Raw genomic sequence first — 27,213 nt, forward strand, 5'->3', positions numbered from 1 at the left:
GCAGTTGCAAAAGGACCATATTTTGTATGATTCCATTTGTATGAAATGTCCAGGACAGATAAATCCATAGAGACGGAATGCAGATTGGTGGTTGCCAGGGGCTGGGGAGAAGGGAGGTATGGTGATGGCTTAATGGGTGCAGGGTGTCCTTTTGGGTGACGAAGATATCTTGGAACTGGATAGAGGAGGTGGTTTCACAACACCGTGAATGTAACAAATGTCTCCGTATTGTTCACTTTAAAAGGATCAGTTTTATGTTATGGTTCAGCTCATTTTAAAAATATGGGGGGAAAAGGAATGCAATTTTACTATATTTGGGGACCTACAGGACATCCAAACCTTGCTTAAAAAGAAATCCTGGTACCTAACGGAGAGCGTGGGAACCTCTGCTCATACCTGCTGCAGGCACTCGGGCTGTCGCTGCTTCCCAATGGCAGAAATTGCTGGAGGAAGAGTTTGCCTCACATGCCTTTGCGGGTCCCTGAGATCAAAATCGGTATCATTGTGGGATGCTGCCACGCTATTGTTTAACCAACAGTGTGGGACACGGACCCACGGGAGGAAGCAGGCATTTTCACAGGTGCCTGATGCCTCATGAACAAGTCACTGTCTTTTCAGTTCTTTGTCAGCCCTTCTGATCGTTTTAGGGAGAGTCTCTGGTGCTAGCTTGCTAACTCTGGCTTACACAGGCAGGCGTGGAGTCTCGGCGGGACAGAAGCTAGCTACATGTAATGGCATCGTTTTGTTTATCCTTTTATATATTGCTACATGTATCTAATTCTGGGAAGTGATACCGTTTCTCCATTTAGAGTGGTGATACCTGTTCCCTTTCTAAACAGCATTTAAGGTTTCAAGAAACGTGTGAATTAGGTAATAGTAAAGATGATGCATGGACCTGGCACAACCCTAGGTGGCAAGATGGGTCTGGGGATGATATTTCAGGAATGTGTGCACTCAGAGAGAGTTGGTCCCTAAAGGCCCACTCCAGGTCACTGGAGACTTCTCTCTGATGAACTCACAGTCCCATGGGATTTTCAGTTTTGGACCGGCTTTGATGTGGCTGTGCTGTGTGACTATGATTAGGTTACTCACCCTCTCTGGACCTCAGCTTTCTCGTCTGAAAAATGGGGATGGGACATGGAATGAAGACCCTGCCATCAAGTTATCCAGACCTCTACCTGCCTTCCTGAATCTGCTCTTCATTCATTCACTCGGTCATTCAGCAAATATTAGTTGAAATAGTATGCACTGGGCGCTCTTCTGGGCTCTGGGGTACAGATGTGAATAGGACAGACTTGATCCCAGCCCTCACTGAGATGATATTTTAGTGGGGGAGACAGACAGTAACCAAGGGAGAAAATACTTGGTCATTCCAAATAGTGGTAAGAAAAGAAGGTGGTGAGATTGGGAATAACTGGGTGTTAAAACAGGCAGTCAGCCAGGCTGGGCTAGGGTGAGGCAACTGGGGTACTCATGTTGAGTGCAAAATTTAAAGGGGGTGCACACCAAAAACTTAGGAGTCAAGATAAATAGTACTTTTATATAATATTTTGAAAACTCAAAATTAATGCAAAATAATCCGTAATGAACAAAACGGCAACATTTTAAATAAAGACAGGATCCGACAGATCTGCCATTCAGGGGGGATGAGACATCCAAGTGCAAGATGAGATCCTACCTTTATGTAAAATGTCCCTATGTTTTTCACCATGAATTTCTGTTGCCTTAATTTTCATTTTAAAGTTGTTTTATTACAATCTTTTTCTTGATTTCTGAGGTTTTTTTCTTCCTTTTTGTAAATTGATTTCGAGTTTTGTGGCACCCCTTCCATTTTCCTCCCAAAGTGAGTCCCTTGCTCGCCTCACCCTCGTCCTGGCCCTGAGTGGCAGGCAGTGGGTCAGGAGGGCCTCTCTGAGGAGGTGACACTTGAGTCGAGTCCTGAATGAGAAGTTGCCAACTTTGCTGAGCTCTGGAAGGGTGTGGCAGGCAAAGGGAACAGTACTGACAATGGCCCTGAGACAGGATCAAGCTTGGTGAGTTCTAGGAAGAGAAAAACGCTGGTGTGGCTGCAATTCAGGGAGTCTGGAGCTGGGGGAAAGAAGGAGGGGCTGAGACCCCAAAGGTCCACAAAAACCAGATGACATGGGACCCTGTGGGCCTAGGTGAGGGGTCAGACCTTTATCTGAAATGCAGCCAGGGGCATGGGAGGGTTTCAGCAGAAGGGGTGACGCTCTGCCTTGGGCTTAAGACTATTCTGGTGGTCCAGTGGTTAGGACTCTGAGCTTCCACTGCAGGGGGCACGTGTTCGATCCCTGGTCGGGGAACTAAGATCCCACGTGCTGCACGGTGCGGCTGAAAAAAATCCAAAACAAACAAACCAAAAAATCTATTCTGTCTGCTGAGTGCGAAATAGGTTGGGGATGGGAGTGAGGACAGCCTCAAAACTGGTGGCAGGAAGGCCAGTGGGGAGATTGCTAGTCACCCAGGCAAGGGACATGCCCAGCTTCTGCCCTCTGTGTTTGCGGTCGCATGTCTTCTCCCTGGAAGCCTTCCCGGCTTTATTCCTCATTTTGCAGGAGAAGAATTTTGAGGCTCAGAGAGGTTAATTCATCTCCTCAGGGTCCTAGCTAGTAAGAAGCGGAGGTAGGCTTTGAACCCAGGTCTTCAAATACCCAGCCTGGCCCATTCTCTGCCCACCTTACCACCTCAGAAGAAAGGGTTAGCACGTAACTTCAGGCAAGCCTCAGTTTCCCTCATCTGTAACATGGGACGAATGACAGCACCCACTTCCTGGGGTGAAGGAGTCTGGAAAATTGAATATGCCCTGCACAGGCTGAGCTCTCGATAACTTTTACCTTAAAAGGAAGAAAAAAGACCCTTTCCCACCACTTTCTCTCTCCCTCTCTCTCTGTCTCTCTGCTGGTTCTCCCCTAAAAGGAGAAACTTTGGTATTTATTCTTCAAACATTTATTTTATTCTTTAGGGTTTTTTTGGAAGGGGAAGGATTGGTGAAGGCAATCAGTTTTCGGACTTAAGATAAAAAATCACAGCAAAGGGTCGACTTGACTCTTCATAATTAATGGGGCGGCTTGTAATAGGATTCTCCTGCCCGTGGCGCTCCCAGGAAACACCTTTTACATAAGATATTGCCCATGCCGGAATGGCAGCAGGGTGATTTATGGGGTTTCTTGCTCCAGAAAACCTCTCCTGGGGTTGCCCAGCCAGTGGAATTTATCAGGGAGTTTGGAAACCAGGCAAGAAACCTGCCCGTGACATTTTTGGTGGAGTTTAAAAAGCACAAACACTGGGGAAGGGAGAAGCCAGTGGGATGGGGGCAGGGGGAGAGGGTCCATTTACGTTGGGTTTTCCACCAGCAGAGCCTGAGATGGGGGTTCTTGGCACGTGATTTATCAAGAGTAGAAGGGGATGGGAGGTGAACAGGAGGAGGGGAGGGTTCAGGCGGAATCGGGTCTCAGCCTCATCCCACGGGGAGCTCTGCTCTGTGGATGGGACCACAGAGCTGCCCCCACCTTGAGGTTGCCGGAGAGACTGCATCTCTGAACACAGTGGCTCCCACTGGCTGTTCTCTGGAGAAGGGGGCAGCTGTGGGCCGTCAGCAGCCAACACTCTCAGCAGCTGGGGGGCATGGCTGCACCCGCCTGATCCAGGAGATTCGAGTCGGTGGGGAGGCGAGCACCAATCGTAAGCGAAGGTTTCTCAGAACAGGAGATGAAGATCGAGGCTGGGGACAGAGCGGAGGAGATGGGAGGCAGGGATATGGTCTCATGCTCCACTCCCCTAGGGCTCTTCATCGTCCTCAGAGTAAACACCAAAGTACTGACCACAGCCCGCAAGGCTCTTCGTGATCTGGTGGCCCTTCCCTCCACCCATGCACACTCCTTACCTCCCTGTCCATCTTCCACCATCATCTACTTTCTCTCCCTTGCCCTTCCCTCTGCATTCACAGTGGCCTCCTCACAGGCTCCCACCTCAGGACCTTTGCACATGCTGTTCCCTCTGCTCTTCCCCCATACACCCCCACGTACACCTTCATTTCCTTCAGTCCTCAGCTCAAATGTCACCTTTTCAAAGAAGCTTTCTTAACCATCCTATCTCAGCTAACCAAAAGGTTAAGACACTTAGGAAACAGATCAACCCGCTGTGTGACTGGAGGCTCCTGGCGCTGCTTCTCTAAACCTGTTTCTTCTGCTATAAACTAGGATCAATAACCCCAGCTTCATATAAAGAGCTTCTGTAAATGGATTCCGTAAATTCAGCCGCTGCCCTGGTGAGGTGTTGGTGGGATCATTTAAATTTTCCATAAGTTTCTTCCTCAAAGCAGTCCAGGGACTTCCCTGGTGGCACAGTGGTTAAGACTCCACGCTCCCAATGCAGGGGGCCCGGGTTTAATCCCTGGTCAGGGAAGTAGATCCCACATGCTGCAACTAAGAGTTCGCATGCCACAATTAAGGAGCCCGCCTGCCACAACTAAGGAGCTGGCAAGTCGCAGCTAAGACCCGGCTTGCCAAATAAATAAATAAACAAATACATTTTTTTTTTTTTTAAAAAAAGCAGTCCAGTGGGTTTAGGGACTTGGTGAGATGCGTTGCCTCATTGGGTTCACTACCTGCCCGTCATCACAGCTCAGCAAACCAGGTTCTACAGGGGGCGGACCGTGGTTCCACCTGCCTCCCTTCCTCCACTGTGGAACCCCTGGCTACTCTGGCTGTTATGGTAATTAGGGTCCTTGACTCTGGAGTGGGCCTGGGTTCTGCCTCTCTCTCAGCATCCCTTTCTTCATGTGTAAGACAGGGAATCCTCCCAGGCATTGAGTAGTTGCTTGATAAAGTGATAACAATTAAAACAGCATGCCATCTCCCAGGAATACACAAATAGAAATAATCCAGAGACACCTCCCCCCTCCCAAGAAAAAGGCCCAGAAGAGATGAGATTTGCCTAACACAGGGTTTCCCAACCTCGGCTCTACTGCTCTAAGGTCCAGTTACTCCTTGCCGTGGGGGCCATCCTGTGCATTGTAGGGTGTCGGGCAACTTCCCTGGACCTCATCCACCTGGTGCCAGGGGCACGCTCCCCCAACCCAGTTGTGGCAATCAAACACGTCTCCAGAATTTGCCAAACAATTCCCAGCTCACATCCTGAGAGCTGCTCTGATTGGACAGTTTGGCTCCTGGGCCTGCCCTGAACCAATCACCATGGCCAGACAGAATGCAGTGCCTGGATTGGCTGAGGTTAGGGTCACAGGTTCCTCCTCCTTCCCTGCAGGACCTGTCCAGAGCCTTTTTATAAATATGCAGGCTTTTCCTAAATTGCTTTGAATCTGAGCTAACACCAAGCAATTAGGGGATCTGTTATGCTGGGCCTGCTATTGGATAAACTTGAGCAGTGGCCACCTCCTTTAGGCAGAATAGGAGCTTCCCCGTTTGCTCCAATCCCCACCACTCCCTAATGTCTAGCCCCCAACCTGCTTCATCGTATACATCTGAGTTTGATGCCTGGCTAGTGGCTGGATTATAAGTCCCAAGTGCAAAAATGTGAAGCCCTACACGGTTTGAGGGAAATCCTTCAATGAATTGCAAGTGTTGCCTCATAAATACATGAGTGCATGCACTCTCCCACACATGGACACAAACATACATGCATGCCCACAGGTACAAAAGCACACAGCCATGCACAGATGACTTGGGACATAAAGCCAGTCTGAGCCATCGTGTCCACAACTGAGGGTCAGACCCTTCTCTGAAGGTACTGGAGCACGTATCTGCTTTGTACTGGGCTCTTGCCCAGGCTGGAGAAAGGAGAGCAGCAGTGGCATAACCCTGGTCCACCTTCCCATGCCCCTGCCATGCCTGGGGCCAGCTCTGGGGTAAAAACACCCCCTTTGCCAACCAAAGGCTGGATTTCAACCGTCACCTTGGCTTAAGGCTGGAGTGAAGGACTAGACGGAGGCAGCCTCTGGAGGCAGGGGTTTTAGAGTCCACCTGATGAGAAGACAGAGGGAACCTCGGCTGGTAGGACCCACAGGGAACCAAAGGGCCCCCCTCCCAGGAGAGGGGCCCCAGCTGGGATGGGGAAGCTGGGTGTATCTCAGGCAGGTACACACACCTGGTGACCCAGTGTTCAGTGCTCTCCACAGAGCCCTGGACCAATACAGAAAATCTCGTGCTCCCAGGACCCTCTTCGTAGGCTCCCCATTTCCCCCACTGAGTGGTCCAGGAGGGCAAAGGCAGAATGGCAATAGTTTCTTAGCTCCAGTGCCCATCCTGCTACATCAGGTCATAACAACCATCACCTCAGCTTCAACCATCCACGTCCTGCTCTCTCCCTGTGCCTCCGCCCTGCCCTTGGCATTCCTTGGATGTCAACCAGGAAGGGCTACTCCAAGGTAATTGACATGTGTTATCTGAACAGGGTCAACAGGCCCCTCGGGTTCTTATCTCAAGCTTGCCGAGACCAGGAGAGGAGCAAATGGCAGCTGAAAGGTCTCCCAAGAGTGCAGCCAAGGACAGGAAGCCTGAGTGGGAGACAGAGCACCTGGAGTGGAGACGGGCTCTGCCACTCACCTGGAGGAGTGTGGGGTTGGGGAGACGGTCTCTGGCTGAAGCAATCCCAGGGGCTTCAGGGAGGAGGCTGCCTTTACACTGAGCTTCGAAGAATGTGTAGGATTTAGAAGCGTAGAGGGCATGGCATGCAGGAGGCATGGCTTAAGCAAAGGAAAGGTGGTAGGAGAGCAGTCGTGGTTAGAGGCACAAGTCCAGGTGTTTACATAGCAGCGTTCCAGTTCAGCTGTGTGACTTGGAGTAAGTGCTTGACTGCTCTGTGCCTCAGTTTCCTCATTTGCAAACATGAAGATTATAATAGTATCTACCACATAGGTTACTGCAGGATTAACTGAAATGACTGCTGAGACCCAAAGCACACAGTAGGTGCTCAACACAAGAATAACTACTAGTTCCTCTGCACCCCTCACTGTTGCAGGAGGAACACTCAGGAAATGGTAAGAACTAGCAGTTACTGAAAGACGACACCTGTGCCGGGTCCTAGGCAGAATCTGCAAACAACCCATTTTACTAATTAGAACACTGAGGTACTGAACCAGACCATCATTTACTCAAGGTCACTGTGGTAGTGAGTAGGAGCAAAGTTCAGGCTCAAGCCTGGCTGTGTCCCGCTCTGGAGCGCTCAGTGTCTATTCCAGGAACCCACAAGGACATAGGGCTGGGTCCTGGAGCCTTCTGGAGGGACAACCTTGGCAACCGAGGTGGACGTCTACGGTCAAAGGGAGGATGAAACCGAAGCAGCGGGAGAAGCAGAGGGAGGCCACTGCTGCTCTCAAATCCTCAGCCACACCTGGTGGAGGGAACAGTTTGGCCACAGGAAAGGAGGTGGGAAGCAGCAAGTGGGCCTCCTCCAGCACAGAGGGGCAGCCTGAAGCCCAGAGAGGAGAAGGCACTTGCCCAAGGTCACACAGCCCTCATGAGGCAGCCCCTCAGCGGGAGCCGGAAGCTGGGTTCTGCCACGGGCTGTGACACAGGGTGGCCCCCACCCTCTCTGAGCCTTGTTTCCTGCAGCGCTGGGAGGGGTTGGATAGGGCTCCCCCCATGCCCAGACTGTGCGGGCCCATTCGCCTCTGGGACCTCAGCACTCCCCGGCTGGGTAGAGTCAAGGAAGACCCTGGGGCAGGTCTCACCTGCCTGGAGCCGGGCTTCCCCATTGGAGACAGTTTGCTGCCCCCTGGTGGCCACAAAGGATTCTACTTTTCTCTCGGTTTCTGAAGAGATCCTTCCCAGGGGCTGCAGGTGCCCAGTTTCAGGACCAGTGTCCACCCTCCTTGTGTCCAGACCGACTTGGAGGCCCTACCTCCTTCTCCAATGTCCCACCACACAAAGAAGGAGGAGGTCCAAGAAATACAGAGTCATGTCGAAAATCACAGGGTTTGAAACTGGCCGGGCTACATTCCAGCCTGTGTGACCTCGAGTGAGTTATGTCACCTTTCCATGCCTCAGTGTCCCCATCTGTAGAACAGGGACGATAATAATGGTTTCTCCTTCATAGTGCCTTTGTGAACGTTAAAGAAGCCAAGGAATAGAAAGTTCTTAGAAGCATTTCTGGCCCATGACAAGCACTTGATAAAGATTGGTAATATTGTCCTACCAGCCCAGGCCTGAGAAGTGACAGAATGTCCCCCTCCCCTTCCTGAGCAGGTCCGCCAGGGAAGGGAAGCCTGGTTAGGAGCTCAGTATGGCCGGATTCCCTTAGGAACCGGAGTTCTGAATTCTTGGCTTTGTTGCACAAGCTGTGTCATGTGAAGAGAGTCACTTCATCAGAGCGCTGGCATCAGGCTGCTGTGTGCCTTCTCTGAGTTCATGGAGGCGGAAAAAATGGACCTGCTGGAGTTACCGGCCCAACTCAGAAAGGGTTTATTGGCCAGAGCTGCAGGGAAGCCAAAGGGAGCAGTTCAGGAGGGCTTCCTGCAGGAGGCAGCCAGCGTAGCAGCACAGGGCAGCTGCCACTGCCATCCATGAGCACAGAGGCCCCTCAGCCAGCAACCCCCTCCAGGGGTGTCCAGGAGCCTCTTGGGGATCACTGGGGACCAGCCGGCCCTCCTAAACCAGGAGCCCTCAGCCCTGGCCCAGCTGGGCTTTCAGAGCCTGTAGCTCTCCACTGTCAATGTTGTTGCCTCCACACACGATGACCACGACTGAGGCCGGGGAAGGGTGCAGGCGGCCCTCAGCCTGGAGCCTCCCCAGGAGGCCTGAGTAGATGGCGGCTAAGGCTGCCCCGCAGGCAGGCTCCACCAACATTCGCTCATCGTCTGCCCAGAGCAGGGGAACGGGGGTGGAGGGGGGAAAAGGGAGGAAGAACCAGTTAGTGCTCAGCAGGCTCTGGGCACTGCAATTCCATGAAGCCAGCCATCCAGGCACCCATCTCGCAATCCATCATTTGTCTGACTCTCTCTCCATCCATCAATCTGACCATCTATCCCTCCATCCATCCGCCTTTCATCTCTCCATCCATCCATCCCTCCCTCTATCCATCATTAGACTGTCTGTCTGTCCATCTATCAGTGTATCTATCAATCATTGTTTTATCCATCCATCCATTCATCCATCCATCCATTCATCCCCTATCCATCATTTGACTGTCTGTCTGTCCATCCATCAATGTGTCCATTAATCAATGTGTCCACCCATCCTTCCATCCATTTCATCCATGTCATTTGTCAATCCACTGCCCATCAATCCAACCGTCTATCCACCCACCCATCCACCTATTCATTATCCACCTTTCCACTCACTCATACATTCATCCATTCACTCAACAAATATTTATTGAGCGCCCCCTCCCTGCCAGGCCCAGTGCTAGGAAGGCCCTGGGGACACAACAATGAACAAGACACACCAGCCCCCGCCCTCATAGAGTTCACAGTCTAGCGATGTAGTTGGATAAGAATCTGGCAGTTATGAAACTGTTGGGATTGGTGCATAGGAAGTCTTCAACCCAGGTGGGGTGGGGGTGAGAGATCAGAGGAGGCTTCCTGGAGGAGGTGCCATGATAGCTGAGTAGCCCTTAGTTACATGAAACCAATAGGGAGCAGGGCCAGGATGGGCAGCAAGAGGGAAGAAGAGTGGGTGCAGAAGTCCGGAGGCTAGAGACAGCAGGACACACCCCTTCTTCACCCCCACCCTTTCCATCCACTCAACGTGCACTTACTACATGATTACTGTATACCCAGCCCTGCGATAGGCACTGAGGATACAGGCAAGAGAGAGCACACTCTCTCCAGGGGATCCAGGGACTTTGCTGGTTTCTGAGCCCGGGTGGGGGGCAGTGCTTACTCACCCAGGAACCGCTGCACAGCGCTCACGGCCTCAACATCCTCCACCACCTCAGAGAAGACCTTGAACTCCTTCGTACACGCCAGGGCCTGTGCAGCCACCGTCCTGGCACCCAGGCACTTGGCTACACTGCAGGAGCGGGCAGGTGGGGCAGGGAGGGCAGGGGTGCGGAGAAGAGCTGGGGACTCAAGTCTACTCCCCGCACAGCCCCAGCCCTCCCCAGCCCCGGGCCCCCCTCCCATCCTGCAATGGGCCGGGGGCCCAGCATTCCAAGAGTCTCGAGCAGCGCCTGGCTCAGAGGCAGCACTCAGAAATCGTGTGTCCTGTGAACAGCTGGTGAATGCACATCACCCCCTCTGGCTCTGCAGCCGTGACTGTGTTGTTCTTGCACAGACCCCAGAAAGCCAAGCCTAGAAAATGATTTTTTCATTTTATTCATTAATAACCATTTACCGTGTCTATGCTATAGCTAATATTCACTGAATGTTTCCAAGGTGCTGGATGCTCGGATTTCCCGACAGGGGTTTTGTTTGTTTGTTTGGTTGGTTGGTTGGTTGTGCCGTGCAGCATGTGGGATCTTAGTTCCCCAACCAGGGATCGCACCCGAGCCCCCTGCAGTGGAAGCACGGAGCTGTAACCACTGGACCGCCAGGGAAATCCCTGGATTTTCTGTCTTAATCCTTATGCTGTCCCTTGGAGTTAGAAATGTATGAGTTCCATTTTATAGGTCAGGAAACTGAAGTTCACAGAGGTTGAGTAACTTGCTCTAGGACACACAGCTAGTCAATAGCAGAATGTGGGCTCAAATTCAGGTAGTCTGGCTCCAGAGTCCACGCTCTTTACCTCCGTGCTTGGGATCACATACCTGCTGGTATTTCCCTGAGCTAGGCAGTGTTTCAGGCCTGGGAGAGGCTTTGCTGAGCTCATAAGAACTGGCTCTGAACCCTAAGTGGCCCAGAGTACGGACTCTGGTACCAGGCTGCCTGGTTTCAAACCCTGGCTCTAAACTAGCTGTGTGACCTTGGAAAAGTCACTTCGCCTCCCTGAGCCTCAGTTTCCTCATCTGAAAAACTGGGCTAATAACAATAGCTGATAACAATAGCTAATAACAATAGGCTCACGACGTTGTCGCAGACAATGAGCTAAAACATTTCAAGTGCTTAGAATAGAGCCTGACAGATAGTGAGTTCTGCAGAAGTGTCGGTTGCAATTATTGTTATTGCTGTTATCAAGAACCAAGTCTGGGAGGGGAGACAGCAGTGAGTGAGGAAACGCAAGAACAAGTAAGTAAATGCCCACTGTAGGTAGACACTATGAGGGAGAACTTGGGAGGGGAAACCCCGATGACAGGGTTGTGGGGAGAATCTCTCTGAGGGGAGAAAAAACAGCCAGAAGAAGAAGAGGGAACCCTAGGACTTCTGGGCCGAGGACACAGCCCGTGCAAAGGCATGGCGGGAGGAAAGAGCATGACCCCTTCAAGGGACAGGAAGACGGGCCAGCGGCTGAAGTGGGATGGGGAGGAGTCTGATTGGGGCCTGAGAGCGTAGGGAACACACTGATGGGTTTAAGTGGGGAATGAAAAGTCCTATAGATCAGCCATGCAGGATTAAGGAGACCCCCCCTTGAGGGGACTTCCCTGGTGGTCCAGTGGTTAAGACTCTGTGCTTCCACTGCAGGGGACATGGGTTCGATCCCTGGTCAGGAAACTAAGATCCCGCATGCCATGGTGTGGCAAAAAAAAAATTTTTTTTAATTAAAAAAAAAGGTGACCCCCTTGAGTGCCCCACTTCCACTAAGTGGCACTGGGAGGTCCTAGGGCAGCCTAGCGCCCCACAAATGCCCCCAGCCTATGCCTACCTGGTGATGTCCGGCAGTGTCACCAGCCTGCCTGCCTTAACGGCCGCATTGAAACAGTGTGCCCCTTGGGTCTCCATGGCAATTATGGGCACGTGCTGCCAGCCCACCTCCGCCAGACCAGCCGACACCCCGGCCAGGAGGCCTCCGCCCCCCACTGCCAGCACCAGGGCACCCGGTGGGGTCCCCAGCACTGCCTTCAGCTCCCGCACCAGGCTCCCGTGGCCTTCCCTGCAGGATAAGGGAGCAGGAGAGAGGAGCAGGGGTGAGGGAGGCCCCAGTCCCACAGGCTCACAACCACACAGACTCCCCGCGTCGCCATCCGCCTCCCCACCCGTGGCACGTGGAGGGGAGACCCTGCCACGCTTAGTTCACTCAGCTTTCATCCACTCAGGTTATTCATTCACTCATTCTTTCCGCCTTTCATCAACCTCCCAGGCACATTCTCAATCCATTTAATCCATTCCACAACGCTGGAAAGAGGCAGCGTTCTTGTGTCTGGTTAAGGGGAGACCAGAGTAACACTCAGAACCAGCCCAACTCAAGTCCTGGACCTGGGACCCAAGGTCTCTGCCACTTACTAGCTGTGTAATCTTCAGCAAGGAGCTTGACCCCTCTGTGCCTCAGTTTCCTCACCTGTAAAATGGGCATTAAAAAAACCATGTCTAGGGCTTTGGGGAAGACTAAACGGATGGAATGTGTCCCAAAGTACACACTCAGTCAAGGGGATTTATTATTAGCATTTCCATTTTACACACGTGGAAACTGAGGCACGGGTGGTGAGATGCTTTGCAGAGTCACACAGGTCACAAGTGGCAGAGGCGGGGTCTGGACCTCCACGTGCCTGGCTTCCAAGCCTCTTCTCCTCTTGGGGCCTCAGTTTCCCCTCTGTCCAGCGGGAGGACCCTGACTCAACGAGGGTCTCTCAGTGCTGAGTTCCATGGGGAGAGGGGCACCAGCCTTACCATATCAGGGGGTGGTCAAACGGGTGGATGTTCACCCAGCCGTCCTTCTTGGCCAACTCTTGTGCCCTTAGATTGGCCTCGTCCCAGACCTAAAGAGAAACCGAGGCCCTCAGAAGACGGGAGTGAGACGGCTATGGAGGTTGGAGCAGAGCCTGAGGTCTCCTGGATGGCTCCAGGGGCCAGTGGGCTGAGGAGACCCCCGAGGGTGAGACCAGAGCTGGTGTGGACCCAGCAGCCTCCTGGGACAAAGGCAGAGGCTTCCAAGGGGACAAATGGATGCCATGTGCTTTCTACAATCCAGGCAGGACCCATCATGTTCTATTCTCATCATCTGGTTACCTGCGAGTCTCCCCAGCAATATTTGGAGCTTTGTAAGAGTAGAGACCACGTCTTATTACCTCTGTATTCTTAGCACTGCCTAACATAGGCACATGCAGGCACATGGCAGGCACATGGTCTGTGCTCAATGAATATCTGTTGGATGGATGATGGACGGATGGAGGGGTGGAAAAGAAGGCAGCGGGAGGGAGAAAGGGTGATGGACGGAAGGATGTTGAATGAATGAGTGAATGAATGAGTGAGTGAATGAATGAATGGATGAATATATGAAGGAAGGAAGGAGAAGGGAAGACAGAAAAGCAGGCAGGCAGGAAGGAAACTGTATACACTAAGTATTTGGAGACCAGCTTTTGGGTACCATGATATGGCTTTTAGTTTTAACCTTGATGGTTTTTAAAAGCCTGTTTTCCAGGGATGATGGATGGATGGATTTTTTTTCTTCTTCTTCCCAGGAGGGGGGAAGGATGACATGTTTGGGTCTCTGTTTCTTGGGTAACAAAGTGAACCAATGATATCCTTATCAGATGAATATCCTTTCATTTCGGGGTGGCCTCAGAATGGGGGATGATGCTGTCACCATCTTTCTTTATACTTTTTGTCTTATTGAAAGGCAAAAATTTTAAGTGGATAGTACCAAGTGTTAGTGAGGGTGCAGGGAGACAGATACACTCCTGGTAACCACCAGCCTCCTGCTTCTCTTGGGATCACACAGGAAAAGTCTCCTCGAGGTGGGGAGAGGCAAGTTGACAGATCCCAGCCCTTAATACACAACACATCCCACTCACCCCTCAGCTCAGCCATCCTCGGGGATGACTGGGTCCCAGGCACAATTCACAGAACGGAAAAGGAAACAGGATCTCTTGGGGCTGAGGAGGGAGTAAAGGGGGAACAGCTCCCTTCAGCTGGTCTCCCCTTCTTGAGGTCCTTACCTTTCCCGTCAGCTGAACTTCGGCCCCCTCCCCCTGCAGCCTGCTCACCACCTGCAGAGAGGTGCCCTCGGGGAGCACAATGGTGGCTGGGATGCCCAGCTTCCGAGCAGCGTAAGCGGCAGCGATGCCTGCGTTACCCCCTGTGGAGGCAGTAGAAGGGGGGGCTGTGGGCATTTGCATTAGCCTGTTGACACACTGCTCTCCCACCCCCTCCATTCCCCTTTGGGAGTCACGCCTTCCCGACACTTATATGCCCCACCATTGGCCCCAGAGGTGGACACATGATCTATGTGGAGCCAATCAGAGAACGCACTCACCTGAACCATGATTGGTTCAGGGATGAGTACATGGGACAAGCTGGGCCAAAAAAACCAATTCATGGATTGATGAGGCCATTGGGAAGGGGTACTCCCTTTTCACCAGCGTTGGTAGGATGGTAGGAGGCAAGCCTAAAACTCCGGATGGCCATCTTGCTACCATGTGGTCTATATGAGAGTAAAGTTAGTACAGAGGAACGACAAGCCAAGAAAAGGAGAGATACAGAGGAGAGCTCCTGGGTCCAGCTGTGCCTGAAAGCCAATTATCCCAAGAATTCTTCAATTCTTGGAGCCTGTAACTTAAACCCGCATGATTGCGGTTTTATCACTTACTACCAGGAGGCTTGAATGATGGGAAGGGGGCTGGGAGAGGACATACAAAGCAGCCATCTGACCATGACCTTGATGAGACTGGACCTTTAAGAAGAGGCCAAGGACCTCCCTGGTGGCGCAGTGGTTGGGAGTCCACCTGCCAATGCAGGGGACATGCATGGGTTCGAGCCCTGGTCCGGGAAGATCCCACATGCCGTGGAGCAGCTAAGCCCGTGCACCACAACTACTGAGACTGTGCTCTAGAGCCCGCGAGCCACAACTACTGAGCCCACATGCTGCAACTACTGAGGCCCACGTGCCACAACTACGGAAGCCCGGGCGCCTAGAGCCCGTGCTCTGCGACAAGAGAAGCCACTGCAATGAGAAGCCCGCGCACCGCAACGAAGAGTAGCCCCCGCTCGCCGCAACTAGAGAAAGCCCACGTGCAGCCAAAATAAAACAAACAAATAAATTTATTTACAAAAAAGAAAAGAAAGAGGGGCTTCCCTGGTGGCGCAGTGGTTGAGAGTCCGCCTGCCGATGCAGGGGACACGGGTTCATGCCCCGGTCCGGGAGGATCCCGCATGCCGCGGAACGGCTGGGCCCGTGAGCCATGGCCGCTGAGCCTGCACGTCCGGAGCCTGTGCTCCACAACGGGAGAGGCCACGGCAGTGAGAGGCCCACGTACCGCAAAAAAAAAAGAGGCCAAGCCCTGGACATCTACTGCTGCTCCAGCCAGGTCCTCCTCCCCCAACCCAGCCCTGAGGACCCGCATGAAGTAGAAAGGGGTGGGCTCACCTGAGGAGCACACCAGGTGTCTGCATCCCTTTTTGGCCACCTGGGAAGACAAGGTATGTGGGTGGGGGCTGACCCATGCAGGTGTCATGGAGGCCAACTCTCCCCACCCCTCGTCCTGCCCACAGCTGTCCCCTTCCACCTGTACAACCTCACTCTCCCCTCCTGCCCACACACCCTCACCTCCTGGCAGAAACGTCCAATGCCACGGATCTTGAAGGAGCCAGTCGGCTGCACGTTCTCATACTTGAGGAAGACAGGCATGCCCACCACCTGGGACAGTGCCCAGCTCTCCAGCAGAGGTGTGACGATGTGGAAGTGCTCACCCTTGGCGCACTCCGCCAGAGGGCCCTCCATGCCAGCAACCACCTAGAGGGCCTGCAGGAGGGCACAAACATCATAGCCCAGGCAGCTCCAGCCAAGAGTCCCTGTGACCAGAACGGGGAACGGGGAGAGGGAGAAGCTCCTCCGCTTGGCGCCCTTAGTGCCATATGGCTGCCAAGCTGTGAGGCTCCAGGGAAGTATCCGCGCCTCTCTGGGCCTCACTTTCACCAGCTGGACAGGGAGGTTTGGACTAGGGGCTCTTTTCTTCTGTAACTGGGGCTGCTCACAGCGCTGGGGATGGAGAACGTGACCAATATGGTGATGAATGAATGAGAGTGGGAGAATTCATTCATTCATCATTCATTATTCATTCAAAAGACATTACTGAGCACCTACTATGTGCCAGGCAGTTCCAGGTTTTGGGTCCCAGCAGGGGACACGTCAGAGGCAGCCCCTGCTTTGCCGGAGCTCACGGTCTAGCTGGGGAGACAGAACCACAGAATTTCAAACAGGAGTGACCTAGAGGGGAGGGTATTATTTTAGCAAGGGTGGTCAGCAAAGCCGTCTCCCAGGAAAGAAACTTTTTTTAAAACTTGTATTATGGAAAATTTAAACACAGCAAAAGTGTCAAGAACTGTCTGACGAAGCTCCCGTGTAGCCATCACTTAGTTTCAACAATCATCAACGCGTGGCCTGCCTTGTTTTCTCCATATCTGTGCCTAATCCTCCTTGCTGTATTATTATTTTTTCCTCTTTTATGATTATTATAAATTTCCTCCCATATTATTTCTTCTGTAAATATTTCAGCATGTAGCTCTAAAAGCAAAGAACTCTTTTTAAACATTGTAGCCACAGTTTCAGAACAGTATACATTTGTCCAAACTCTTCAAATTATAACCTTGAGTAAGCTAATTTTATTTTATGGAAATTATGCCTCACTGATGTTTATTTTTTTAATGTAATCACAACGCCATTATCACGTCTAAAAATATTAAAATGATTTCTTAATATCATCAAATATCTGCTAAGTGTTCAAATTTCCAATCATCTCATTAAATGTAATAAACCACCCGTCTTGCTGTTGGTGATGGTTTAGGGTTTTGTGCATTTTTGGTTGGTTGAGAGGTAATTTACTTTCTTTTGACCTGCAAGTTCTCGAAGGGGGAACTTTGAGATGAATGACGAGAAGAGAAGCAAGGGAAAAGCGTTCTGTAGGGGGAACAGCAGGTAGAACCACTGCCTTGAAGGAAATGAACTTAGAGCGTTCCTGGTGCTGAGAGAAGGGACTGGTGGAGGTGAGAGTAGGAGGCGAGCGAGGAGAGGTGGTCAGGGATGTTGGGGAGGGCGTTCCAGCCCACGGTGAAAGTTGAGATATTATTCTAATTCTACTTGCTATGGGAAGCCGCTGGGAAGTTTTAAGCCAGAGTGCGGATGAGTGAGTGAGTGAATGAACCAGTGTGTAAGGGCGAGAAGCAGAGAGGGAGGACATTAGAAGGGAGAACAATAGAAGGATTTTTTTTTAAGGAGCAAACGCTCTGCCCTCCCACTCACCTCCCTTTTTTTTTTCTGGCGCAGAAAAGCATTGGGCCGCCCAATAGTGGGGCTGCAGTTCCATTATTTGCCACTAGGCGGAGCGCTGCAACCTCCCCCGCCCACCACAAGCCCAAGTTTCTCGTCCACCCCTGCTTAGTCAAGAGCTGGGCTCCCCGCTTCAGAGGTTTCCAGGTCTCCTGTCCCTGGATTTGACTCTGGGCCTTTGTTGGGATGGCCCTGGGGTTCCCCAGGCATGGCAAAGCCTGAACCACCTCCACCCAGTTCCATCCAGGACAATTCTTAAGCGGGGCATGGCATTGGGGGAGGGTAGCCCACGGGTCACCCAAATCCCTCATACCCAGCCCTGGGCCTCACCTCAGCCCCAGAGCCCAAGAATGTGAGCTTTGGGGTCAATCAGAGACCAAAGTTAGAAACTAGCTATGACTTCTTGGCTGTGTGACCCAGACAAGTGTCTCAACCTCTGTGTGCCTATTTCCCCTTCTGTAAAATGGGAATAATAACATCCCAACTCACAGGTTTTGGGGCAGATTAATAATAATAGTAATAATAATAATAGCTATCCTTTGTGGAATCCAATTACCAGAAACTGACTGAGTCTTCTGGAGGCATTATCTCACTGGGGTCTTCTAACAGTGCTGGTAGGCTCATTGTTACTCTAGAATGCTTCCAAGGTGTAGGTCCTGACCTAGGAACTGGGGACACCATGGTGAACCAGACAAATATCTACTCCTGGGGGTGACTTATAATCTCAGAAGGGGATCGACATTCAACAAATAACTGTATAGACAAACAATCAGAAATGGTGAGAACTGCTAAAAGGGAAACAGGCATATACGGAGTCTTGAAGAGAAGAACAGGGGACCTACTTTGGGTCAGGAGGTCAGGAAAGGCCTTTTGGAGGAGGTGACCATTAAAACTGAAACCTGAAAAATGCAAAGGAACTAACCACACAACAAACTGGGAGAAGAGCTTGTACATCACAGGATCATTGTGATGATTACGTGAGACCACAAAGTAAAGGCATCAACTCTGCTTCACATATAATAATAGCTAATAATTATATGGGACTTACTTTGAGCCAGGCACTATACCAACCACCTTATATTTTATCTCATATAATCATTACAATGACCCTGAGATAGGTTCAATTATTAACTCCACTTTATAGACAATGAAACTGAGGCCCAGAGAGGTTAAGTAACTTGTCCAAGGTCACACAGCTAGAAATGGCATGGCCAGGATTCAAACTCAGGCAGTGCACTTTGGCATCTGTGTTCTTACCCACCATGCTTTACTTTCTCTTTTATATTAGCATTATTATCATTAAAGGGGTGAGCATTTAGTACTTAACTTTCGGTTGTCCTTAGGAGCTAAATGCTCCTGTCCAGTCCCCAGGCGCCCCCAGCCCTCTTGGTTATACCGACTGCCCAGAAGAGGACAGCAGGCGTCAGTGAACCCCAAGCTGCCAACAGCCTTATCAAGCCCAGACGCCCAGGAGGGCACCTGCTACTTCTATGAATCGGGGTAAAAGACCAACTGACTACCTTTTCCACCTCCCTTGTCCCTCACGCTTTTCCCCAGAGGCCACCTGGGTGACGCTCAACAGTCAGATCTCTGGTGCCAGGGCTGGGAAACCTCAGCCACCCCTTGGCTGGCAGAATGTCAGCCCCACCCCACTGGGATCAGGACGTGCTCCCCGATCCTCAGGGTCCCAGATCCCTAGCCTTCTAGTCCAAGGCAGACGGGCCACAAGCACCCTGAGCTGAACCCATGTTCCTGGGAGGACTTCGGACAGTCTCACCCTCCCACTTTCTGTCCACTCAGCTGGAACTTGGCCCCAGAACTTTCCAGACTAGCCTCTTCTCACATTCACAAATGTACGTAGAGCCCCAGGGCCCTATTTGGGCCCCAGACCCCCTTACCTTCCTTCTCAACAGTCCCCAGACCAGCTCAGCCCCAGCCCACTGCCCACCAGCCTGCCTGGGCACTGGCTCTGCCAGCTTCCTGCAGCTTCCTGTGGCCTTGGCCCCTCCTCCTGTATTAAAGGGACAGCTCCCCACTGAAGGAGAAAGGGGACAAGATCAGCCTTCATTGCCTCCCGGTTTGCTGTCCGAGACATGTGATTACCTGGTCCCATTTCACAGACGAAGAAACTGAGGCCCAGAGAGGGGGACTCACTCAGCCAAGGCCACCCAGCCAGCGAGGGGCACCCTTTAGCTCTCACCCTGGACCACCTTTGCTGTGACATAGACACCTCCAAGCCCAGTGCTTGTGCCAAATGCCAAGCCACTTCCCCTGGACCACTGTCAAGGTCAACTTAGGTCTGAGACAAGAAAACAAGGATAAAGGAACAATTATTATCTGTCACATGAGAAAGGCATGTTTTCTTCTGAAGCTCCTCCTCATCTGTGATATTTTATACCCAACATTGGGACTCAAACAATTATTTATTGTTCAAATGAATGACTCTGACAACCGATTCATTCACTCAAAGAATATTTATTGGACACCAACTATGTGTCAAGTCCTGGGACCTTTAGCTTCAAACAAGACAGCATGTCCCCTGCCCTCAAGAAGCCCCAAGATACCACTGAAGAGCAGCTATGATCAATGCTGTCAGATGTTGGCAAGAAGAGGTGGGGTAGGGCTGTGGGCGCCCAGAGCAGGTACCTCACCTGGCCCTTGAGGGCTGGGAAGGCTTCCTGGAGGAGGAGACTGAGAGGGGTCAGGAATCAGGAACAGGGAAAGCAAAGGTCTGAAACTGAAAAACATGGGGTGTTCCAGGAACAGAGACATGTGCAGGAGGACTCGAAGAGAAAAGGCAAGGATGGGACAGCATGTGGGTTTGGGGCTGAGGAGGTGGGCAAGGACCAGAGTCCACTGGATGCCTGTGCCAATCCAGAGTCTGAACCTCACCCCAGGGGCACTAGGGAGCCATGGAAGGCTTTAGGCAGGGGAATGACGTGATCACATTCATGTCTTGTCTCTATCAGCATCTCACTGGGTGAATCTGAGCTGGTCACATTAATTTGGGGGGGGCCTCAGTTTCCCTATATATCAAATGGGAGGTGAGGTCCAGGCAGCACCTGGCAGCCCAGATGGTCTGTGCCCTTCTTGACCTGTGTGTGACCTCCCCGGGTTTGATGATTAACTCCTGGCCACTTGGGGTCAAGAGGAACTGCTTGGTCATGATCCTTGATGAGGACTTTAGCAGTTTCATCCCCATCCTCACATTAAACAAACACCATCCTTGACAGGTGTCCTGTCCTGGCCTGGGCACTGGGGACACAGAGGTGATAAACCCAGTTCATGCCCTGAGGTGGCCCCCAGCCTGGAGGGGAGAGGAAGTCACTAATTCAGTGACAACCCTAACACCCCCTAGGAGAACAGAGAGCAGAAGGTCCCCATAGGGCAGCTGAGGGTGGGTGTGATCAGGGAGGGCTTCCTGGAGGAGTGGGGCCTTAGCATAGAGTTCAGGTTTGGACAAGAAGCATGATGGCTGCATTTATTGCACGCCTACTGTATGCCAGCCCTTTTGTGTTGATGAGAGATTCCCAAAGGTTTTTTACTAGTTGGGTATTTATATCCTCTGTGTGTGTGTGTGTGTGTGTGTGTGTGTGTGTGTGTGTGTATAAAGTAATACACATAATTTTATGGATGTTATTGCTTAGGAAGAAGCTAAGGCATGTATTAAAGTTTAAAAATGGAGGTTTTTTTCTTTTTTTAATATTAAATAGTAGCAGTAAGTTTCTGGCATGAAGAGGCAGTAACAATTAGAACACAGACCCTGAAGCCAGCCTCTAGTACAAATACCAGCTTTGCACTTACTGGCTGTGGCTTGGGTAGGTTACTTAACCTCTCTGTGCGTTGGTTCCTCAAGTGTAAGATGGGGATAAAATACTACTTCCCCAGTAGTGTATGCAGCCTGTTGCCTGTATGGGTTGCCCTAAGGGACCTTGGAGACAGCCCTTTCCAGTGGACATTCATGTCCGGCATGCGGTCCCCAATCTAGGCTCCAGACAGGTATGCGCGGTGCCTTTGGAAAGCCCCAGGGCACAGTGGCCAGGGTCCACATTGGCCAAGTCATAATGTTCATCCGCACCGAGCTGCAGAGCAAGGAGCATGTGATTGAGGCCCTACACAGGCTGAGTTCAAGTTCCCTGGCCCCCAGAAGATTCACATCTCCAAGGAGTGGGGATTTACGAAGTTTAAGCAGATGAATTTGAAAACATGGTGGCAGAAAAGTGGCTCATCCCGGATGACTGTGGGGTCGAATACATCCCTAATCGTGGCCCCCTGGACAAATGGCAGGTCCTGCATTCATGAGAGCCTTGGCACTGTCCTCTCCTTACTCATGCCCACCAATAGATACTACTTTCCTGTCCAAAAATTAAATTAAATTAAAAGCTATTTTTCCTTACATTAAAGCAGTATGGGAGGAAGACTTTGAAGTTTTGATTATAATACTGAATTTCCATTTGGTGCGTAGAAAAAAAAAGTACTGCTTCCCTAGTGGAGTTTATGTGAGGATCAAAAGAGTTAACAGATGGGGACTTCGCTGGCAGCCCAGTGGTTAAGACTCTGCGCTCCCCATGCATGGGGCACGGGTTCGATCCCTGGTCAAAGAACCATCCCCCATGTTGCACAGTGCAGCCAAAAAAAAAAAAAAAAAAAATTAACAGATGTAAACTATTTAGAACAATAGGAAGTATCCTGTGTTTGCTGCTGCTGCTGCTAGTGTTGCTTTATCAGTATTATAAAAGGTGTGACACAACAGTGTGGCAAAAATTGCAAAGGCAGCACGTGAATGTACGAAGTTTGGGAACATGACATCGTTCTATCACAGGACGCTTACAACACCCTGGGGGAGGTAGGTATTGTAATGAACTCCACATTGTGGAATCAGATTTGGCTCAGAAAGGCTAGGTCATTTTCCTGAGGTCACACAGCAGGGGCAGAGCCAGGGCTTAGACCCAGAGCTCCTGACCTGGAAGAGGATGGAGTGAGGAAGCCAGAGTGGCTGCATCAGAGAGCAGATGAGGCTGGAGAGGGGTCCAAGTCACTGACCCATCCCCTCCCAGATCCACATTTGTTAGCCAGGCACTGTCCCTGACACCTCAGGCTGCCAAACACCCTGGCCAGTCTCCCGGATTATTCATTAAGCTTCATTTCACCATCTTCACCCCCAGCTGGCCTTCTTGTTCCCAGGGCAAGGGAACTGCGTAAAGGGGAGGGATGGAGTCTTGGACACAGTTAACTGGCCCTCTGAATTTGCAGGTTTAACTCTGGACTCTGCGTCATACACTTTCCAAGGCACAGAGGTTCAGTTCCATTAACAGGTAGGAGAACTGGAGTTCATGCAGTCAAGCATCCAGTCTAGCTGCTGAGTAGCCCAGCTGGGATTTGCCCTGGATCTTCTAACACCCAATATGTCTTAGCTAATGTCTCAGACCCTTGCCAAGATGATCAATCATTCTAGAGCAGAGAGGGTCTCAAACTAGGGGGCCACGTTTTTGCTGGCCGGAGCTGATTCACTCTGTCCTCTGTAGAGCTATCCCGTGGGGGACTGTTCTATTTGCCACTGTCCCCATCTTTCTCTATTGCATCCCTAAGACCCAGAAGGCTCCTGCCTGGTTCCTGGAGTTCTTTGAGTTTGAAACCCTGTGCAGAGGAACTTTCCCTCTCTCCTCTTGCCCTGATAAGGAAAGGAGTCCGTTATTAAGGGAGAAGCTGAGGCACAGAAAGGTTAAGTCACTTGCCCAGCAAATAGCCCATGGGACCAATCACTGAGGGATCCCACATCCAACATAGGTGGTCTTGTCCCAAGAGACTTACAAATTCACAGCCATGATATCTGAGCTGAAAGAATTTGTCAAGGCCATCTAAGCCATCCTTATAGTGGATGGGGAAAACGGGGCCCAGAGGAAAAAGGGGAACAGTTCTGGCCCCATGTTCAGATTTTTGAAATAAAGATAAATGGATAGCCAGCTTTAAGGGTGCAGTGTATTAAATATCGCACAATATAGGAGGTGGTACAACTCGATATACTTGTATACCTTTAATAGCACAAGTGTAGGGACAAGCCATGCGATTGGAGGAAAAACCCAGGACTGAACTGAGTGGTCCTCTGTTACTGATAGAAGCTCCCTGTGAATTCAGACCTGAGACCGAGGAGTTGGTCAGTACATAAAACGCACTGAATTCAAGACAGACAGTAGCAGCAGGGTAGATATTAAGGAATTGGCTCTTGCCAATTAGGATTGGCAGTAGGAGCCAGTCTGAAGTGAGCAGGGTGGCTGGAGACTGGAAATCTAGATGCTGCAGCTCAAGTCCAGGATCTGTAGATTAGAACAGCGGTCTAGAGATGGAATGATTAGTGCATTCTTCAAAAATCCCAGATTTTCCAAACAACTTCTTAGGATGCTTTCCTCAAACAGGGGTGTGATGACTTTTTTTTTAAACAAACAACAATGTTGCTTTTAAAAAGACAACAAGAACAAAAAGTTCCTGATACACCAGTCTATGATTGCATCAATACCTGTAGGTTCATGGAGAACAATACTGATAACATCATTTGTCCTGGGGAAATGAGAGAGGTGGGGATGAGGGCGGAGTGGGGCAAGGAGGCGGGGGCCATCATGGAAACATGGCATGAAAATGGTCCGTAATCTCCGCTGTGCAATATGGTAGCCGTTCACCACCCATGCATACCGAGCTCTTGAATTGTGATTCTGCAACTGAGGAACTGAATTGTAACTTTTGTTTAATTTTGTTTAATCGATATGTAAATAACCTTAGGATGGATAAACAACAAGGTCCTACTGTATAGCACAGGGAACTATGTTCAATATCTTGTGATAAACCATAATGGAAAAGAATGTATATATATATGTATAACTGAATCACTTCGCTGTACAAGAGAGATTAACACAATATTGTAAATCAACTGTACTTCAATAAAAATTTTACTTTAATGTAAATAACCAGAGGTGGCCAGGGGCTACCATACTGGAGAGCATGAGCTAGAGAATCTGTCTAACAGGCAGTGTGGACCCAACACGAGAGGCGTTACTGTCACCAGGGGAGGGGAAAGCGTGTTAGTCAGTCCTTGGGCTTTGTGTAATGATTCCCCCACTGAGACAGACAGATCCAAGTGACATGCAGACAGAAGGACAATCACAACACAGGGACAGGAAGTCCCCCAAGTAAATATGGGATCTGTGCGCCATACACATGGACGCAACTCAGAAACACTCCACACCTGGAAGAAAGAGGAACGTTACAGGGGGGACACCTGACAACCAGCACCTGGGCCAGGTGATCGAGGTCAGCATCCACAGTGATGAGTCGTGTTGGGAGTTGGCATGGTCTTAATGGGATGGGATGAGATATCGCGTCCATGGTCTTCCTCCCCAAATCCTATAACCCCCGTCCTTCCACTCATGAGAAAAAACATAAAATCCACGACAGGTCTGTTCAAATCTGTCAAGGTCATCAAAAACAAGGGAAGTCTGAGAAACTGTCACAGCCAAGAAGAACCTAAGGAGACAGGATGGCTCAATGTAACGTGCCGTCCTGGATGGGATCCTGGAACCGAAAAATGACGTCAGGGAGAAACTAAGGAACTCTGAGTAAAATATGGACTTCATTGAATAATAATATATCGACAGTGGTTCACTAATTGTGACAAATGTACCGTGTTAATGTAAATTAATAATAGGGGAAACTGGGTGTGGGGTATATAGGAACACTCTGTACTATCTATGCAGTTTTAGATTTCCATTTCTGTAAATCTAAAACTATTCTAAAATAAAATGTTTTTTTTTTAAGTCCCTATACCCAAACCTGCAAAAGTAGTGGAAAATAACAATATTTCTTACAAGAGGATTCTTTGCTTTGCAGAAAGATTCTCCTCAGAGGGTGCTTAAATAACGAGGTGCTTTTTTTTTTTTCATTCTCATTCAAAGCGAGCTTAACTGACTAAAGTCCTATGTTTTAAAACGGAGGGAGAAACAGGCCCACTGCATGGACGCAGATGTTGAGAAGCTAGCTGATGACAGAGAAAAAGCTGGAAAAGAAACTGACTGCAACCATTCAGTAAAGAGGGGGCAATGAACAAGAGCCAGTCCGGGATCCGCAGTAACAAGTTTTTCCCTTTTGCCATAGTTATTTTTCTGTATAATCAGGGGAAATGCATAGCAGAGGCATGTATCATGGAGGAATAATATTTCGAGAATATTAACTTATCACTCCCTCCCCCTCACTTCCCTCCCCTGGGGAGGAGACAGACAGTGAGAGACAGAGAGTAACAGAGAGACAGAGACAAACACAGAGAGACAGAGACAAAGAAAGAGAGACATTGAGAGACAAAGAGGCAAATCAGAGAGAGACAGAGAAAGAGAGAGAAAAAGAAAAAGGAAAAGAAGGAAGGAAGGAAAGAAGGAAGGAGTCCTCATTTGTAACATTTGTTGATTTTCATGGTATCAATAGTCTCCAGCGGATAGTTCAAGCTACCAAAGTTTAACGACTTATTCAAACTTTCCTGCAGATGTACAGTTGATAGGCATCTACTCCACACTCTGCTGCTGGAAGAGGGGCCGTGCACTTTGCCTCAGGGAATGGAGATAAGAGAAAGTTTAAGGCAGTGGCCAAAACAGGGAGGGGAGTGAAGATACCTTGAGTCTCCAACCTTTCTCTGGAATGGTTGCCCGTGGCCCCCAGACTGTGGGACAAGGATTCACGTGGCAGGGAATGAGGAAGCGCCCCCCCAGCAAGCTGGGGCGGGGGTCAGACAAGTGAGGACCAGGCAGCATCCCCACCCCATCTTGTGTTGACTCAGCCCTGGAATGTCACTGCCACCCCTAGTGGGGAGGGGGGAGGGAAAACCCCTCATGGTCTCCAATTATTTACCTGCTTGAAATAAAAATTAAGCAGAGTTAGAGGAAAATAAAAAAGTCTTCATTTGGTGCACATGCGGTTTGTGTTCTGAGACTGAAACCCCCTGCAAATATCTTGGTATATGCTGGGCTTACAACTGTCCTTACAACTTTACATCAATTAAGTCATTAAATCCTCACGACAAATCTAAGGGGTGGATACTACTATCCGTTAAAGCAAGTTCATGGCAAAAGTTGGATTTGAACTTGGTTCTGTCAGGAAACTGACTCACTTGCTATCTGGAAACGGACACGCCTTGGATGCTAGAGTCATGGGCATGAACTGATCTCTCTGAGGTTTGTACAATGACAGCGGCCAGCCTCCCCCTAAGACCCTCCAGCAGCTCTCCGCACTCTCCCGGCTCTGAAGCCTCGAGAACACCGCTAGGCAGCAGTAGTTTAATGGGGAGTTTGCCTGCTGGGAACTGGGGGCCTGCTGGGGTCTCAGTTCTTGGCTGGCCCCCGAACACGAGGTTGGCAGGCGTGTGACGGCAGCAGGTAGGAGTGAGCCGCTGGTGCGGTGATGAGCAGGAAAGGGAGAGCAGCGGCTGTTGGCCTGTGAACCTAGGCAAGAACGACCAGCCAACACAATCCAGACCAAGGTCCGTGGCTCAGCTCGGTCCTGTGCGGCTGGTCAGTGGAACAGACCTGCAGGTGTGGCTCTTGTCACTCTAGGACTGGGTTCAGGGTAGAGCCTGCTGATGAGCCCAGGGCACCGCCCTCAGTTCTCCAGGAGAGTGAACCGGAGTGGAGCCGGGGGGGTGCGCCCACTCAGCACCACGGCCACGCACATCCCGTCTGCCGGCAAGGGCAGTGGAGAGCCCGGGAAAGTCATGGCCTTGAAAATGTCCTCTGATGACAAAGAACCTGCAGGCTTAACTTCTGTGTGGAACGTTGGTGTGCTGAAAAGCAGTTCTGTGTGCCTTTCCCCCTTGGTGTGGATCAGCGATGCTGAGGCAGCAGGCGTGTCACAGAAGTGTGAGCAGAGACCGTCCGGAATGCCCGAACTCCAGGGAAACTAGAGGTGACAG

The 27,213-nt window shown here is 50.7% G+C and overlaps 1 protein-coding gene and 1 non-coding gene across 3 annotated transcripts; one reads left to right on the forward strand and one right to left on the reverse strand.

Annotated features, from left to right (window-relative positions):
• Positions 1 to 7,229: 7,229 nt before the first annotated feature.
• SDSL (serine dehydratase like) lies at positions 7,230 to 19,251 on the reverse strand. 2 transcript variants are annotated; one of them, XM_033837909.2, is made up of 9 exons: positions 19,169 to 19,229; positions 16,089 to 16,172; positions 15,552 to 15,746; positions 15,372 to 15,411; positions 13,945 to 14,084; positions 12,677 to 12,765; positions 11,715 to 11,942; positions 9,862 to 9,986; positions 7,231 to 8,833 (listed from the first exon to the last, which is right to left on the reverse strand). In XM_033837909.2, the coding sequence occupies exons 3-9, from the start codon at positions 15,723 to 15,725 to the stop codon at positions 8,640 to 8,642; spliced, it is 990 nt and encodes a 329-aa protein (XP_033693800.1). In that variant the 5' UTR covers positions 15,726 to 15,746; positions 16,089 to 16,172; positions 19,169 to 19,229; the 3' UTR covers positions 7,231 to 8,639. The 2 variants fall into 2 exon arrangements, with proteins under 2 accessions (XP_073646242.1, XP_033693800.1); XM_073790141.1 differs by lacking the exon at positions 16,089 to 16,172 and having other exon boundaries at positions 7,230 to 8,833; positions 19,169 to 19,251.
• A 1,826-nt stretch (positions 19,252 to 21,077) lies between these two features.
• LOC117307782 (small nucleolar RNA SNORA70) lies at positions 21,078 to 21,214 on the forward strand. Its single transcript, XR_004521657.1, has one exon. It is a non-coding gene; the product is annotated as a small nucleolar RNA SNORA70 (small nucleolar RNA).
• Positions 21,215 to 27,213: the final 5,999 nt, after the last annotated feature.

The sequence above is a fragment of the Tursiops truncatus genome, chromosome 13 (assembly GCF_011762595.2).
Source record: "Tursiops truncatus isolate mTurTru1 chromosome 13, mTurTru1.mat.Y, whole genome shotgun sequence".
Taxonomy (NCBI): Eukaryota; Metazoa; Chordata; class Mammalia; order Artiodactyla; family Delphinidae; genus Tursiops; species Tursiops truncatus.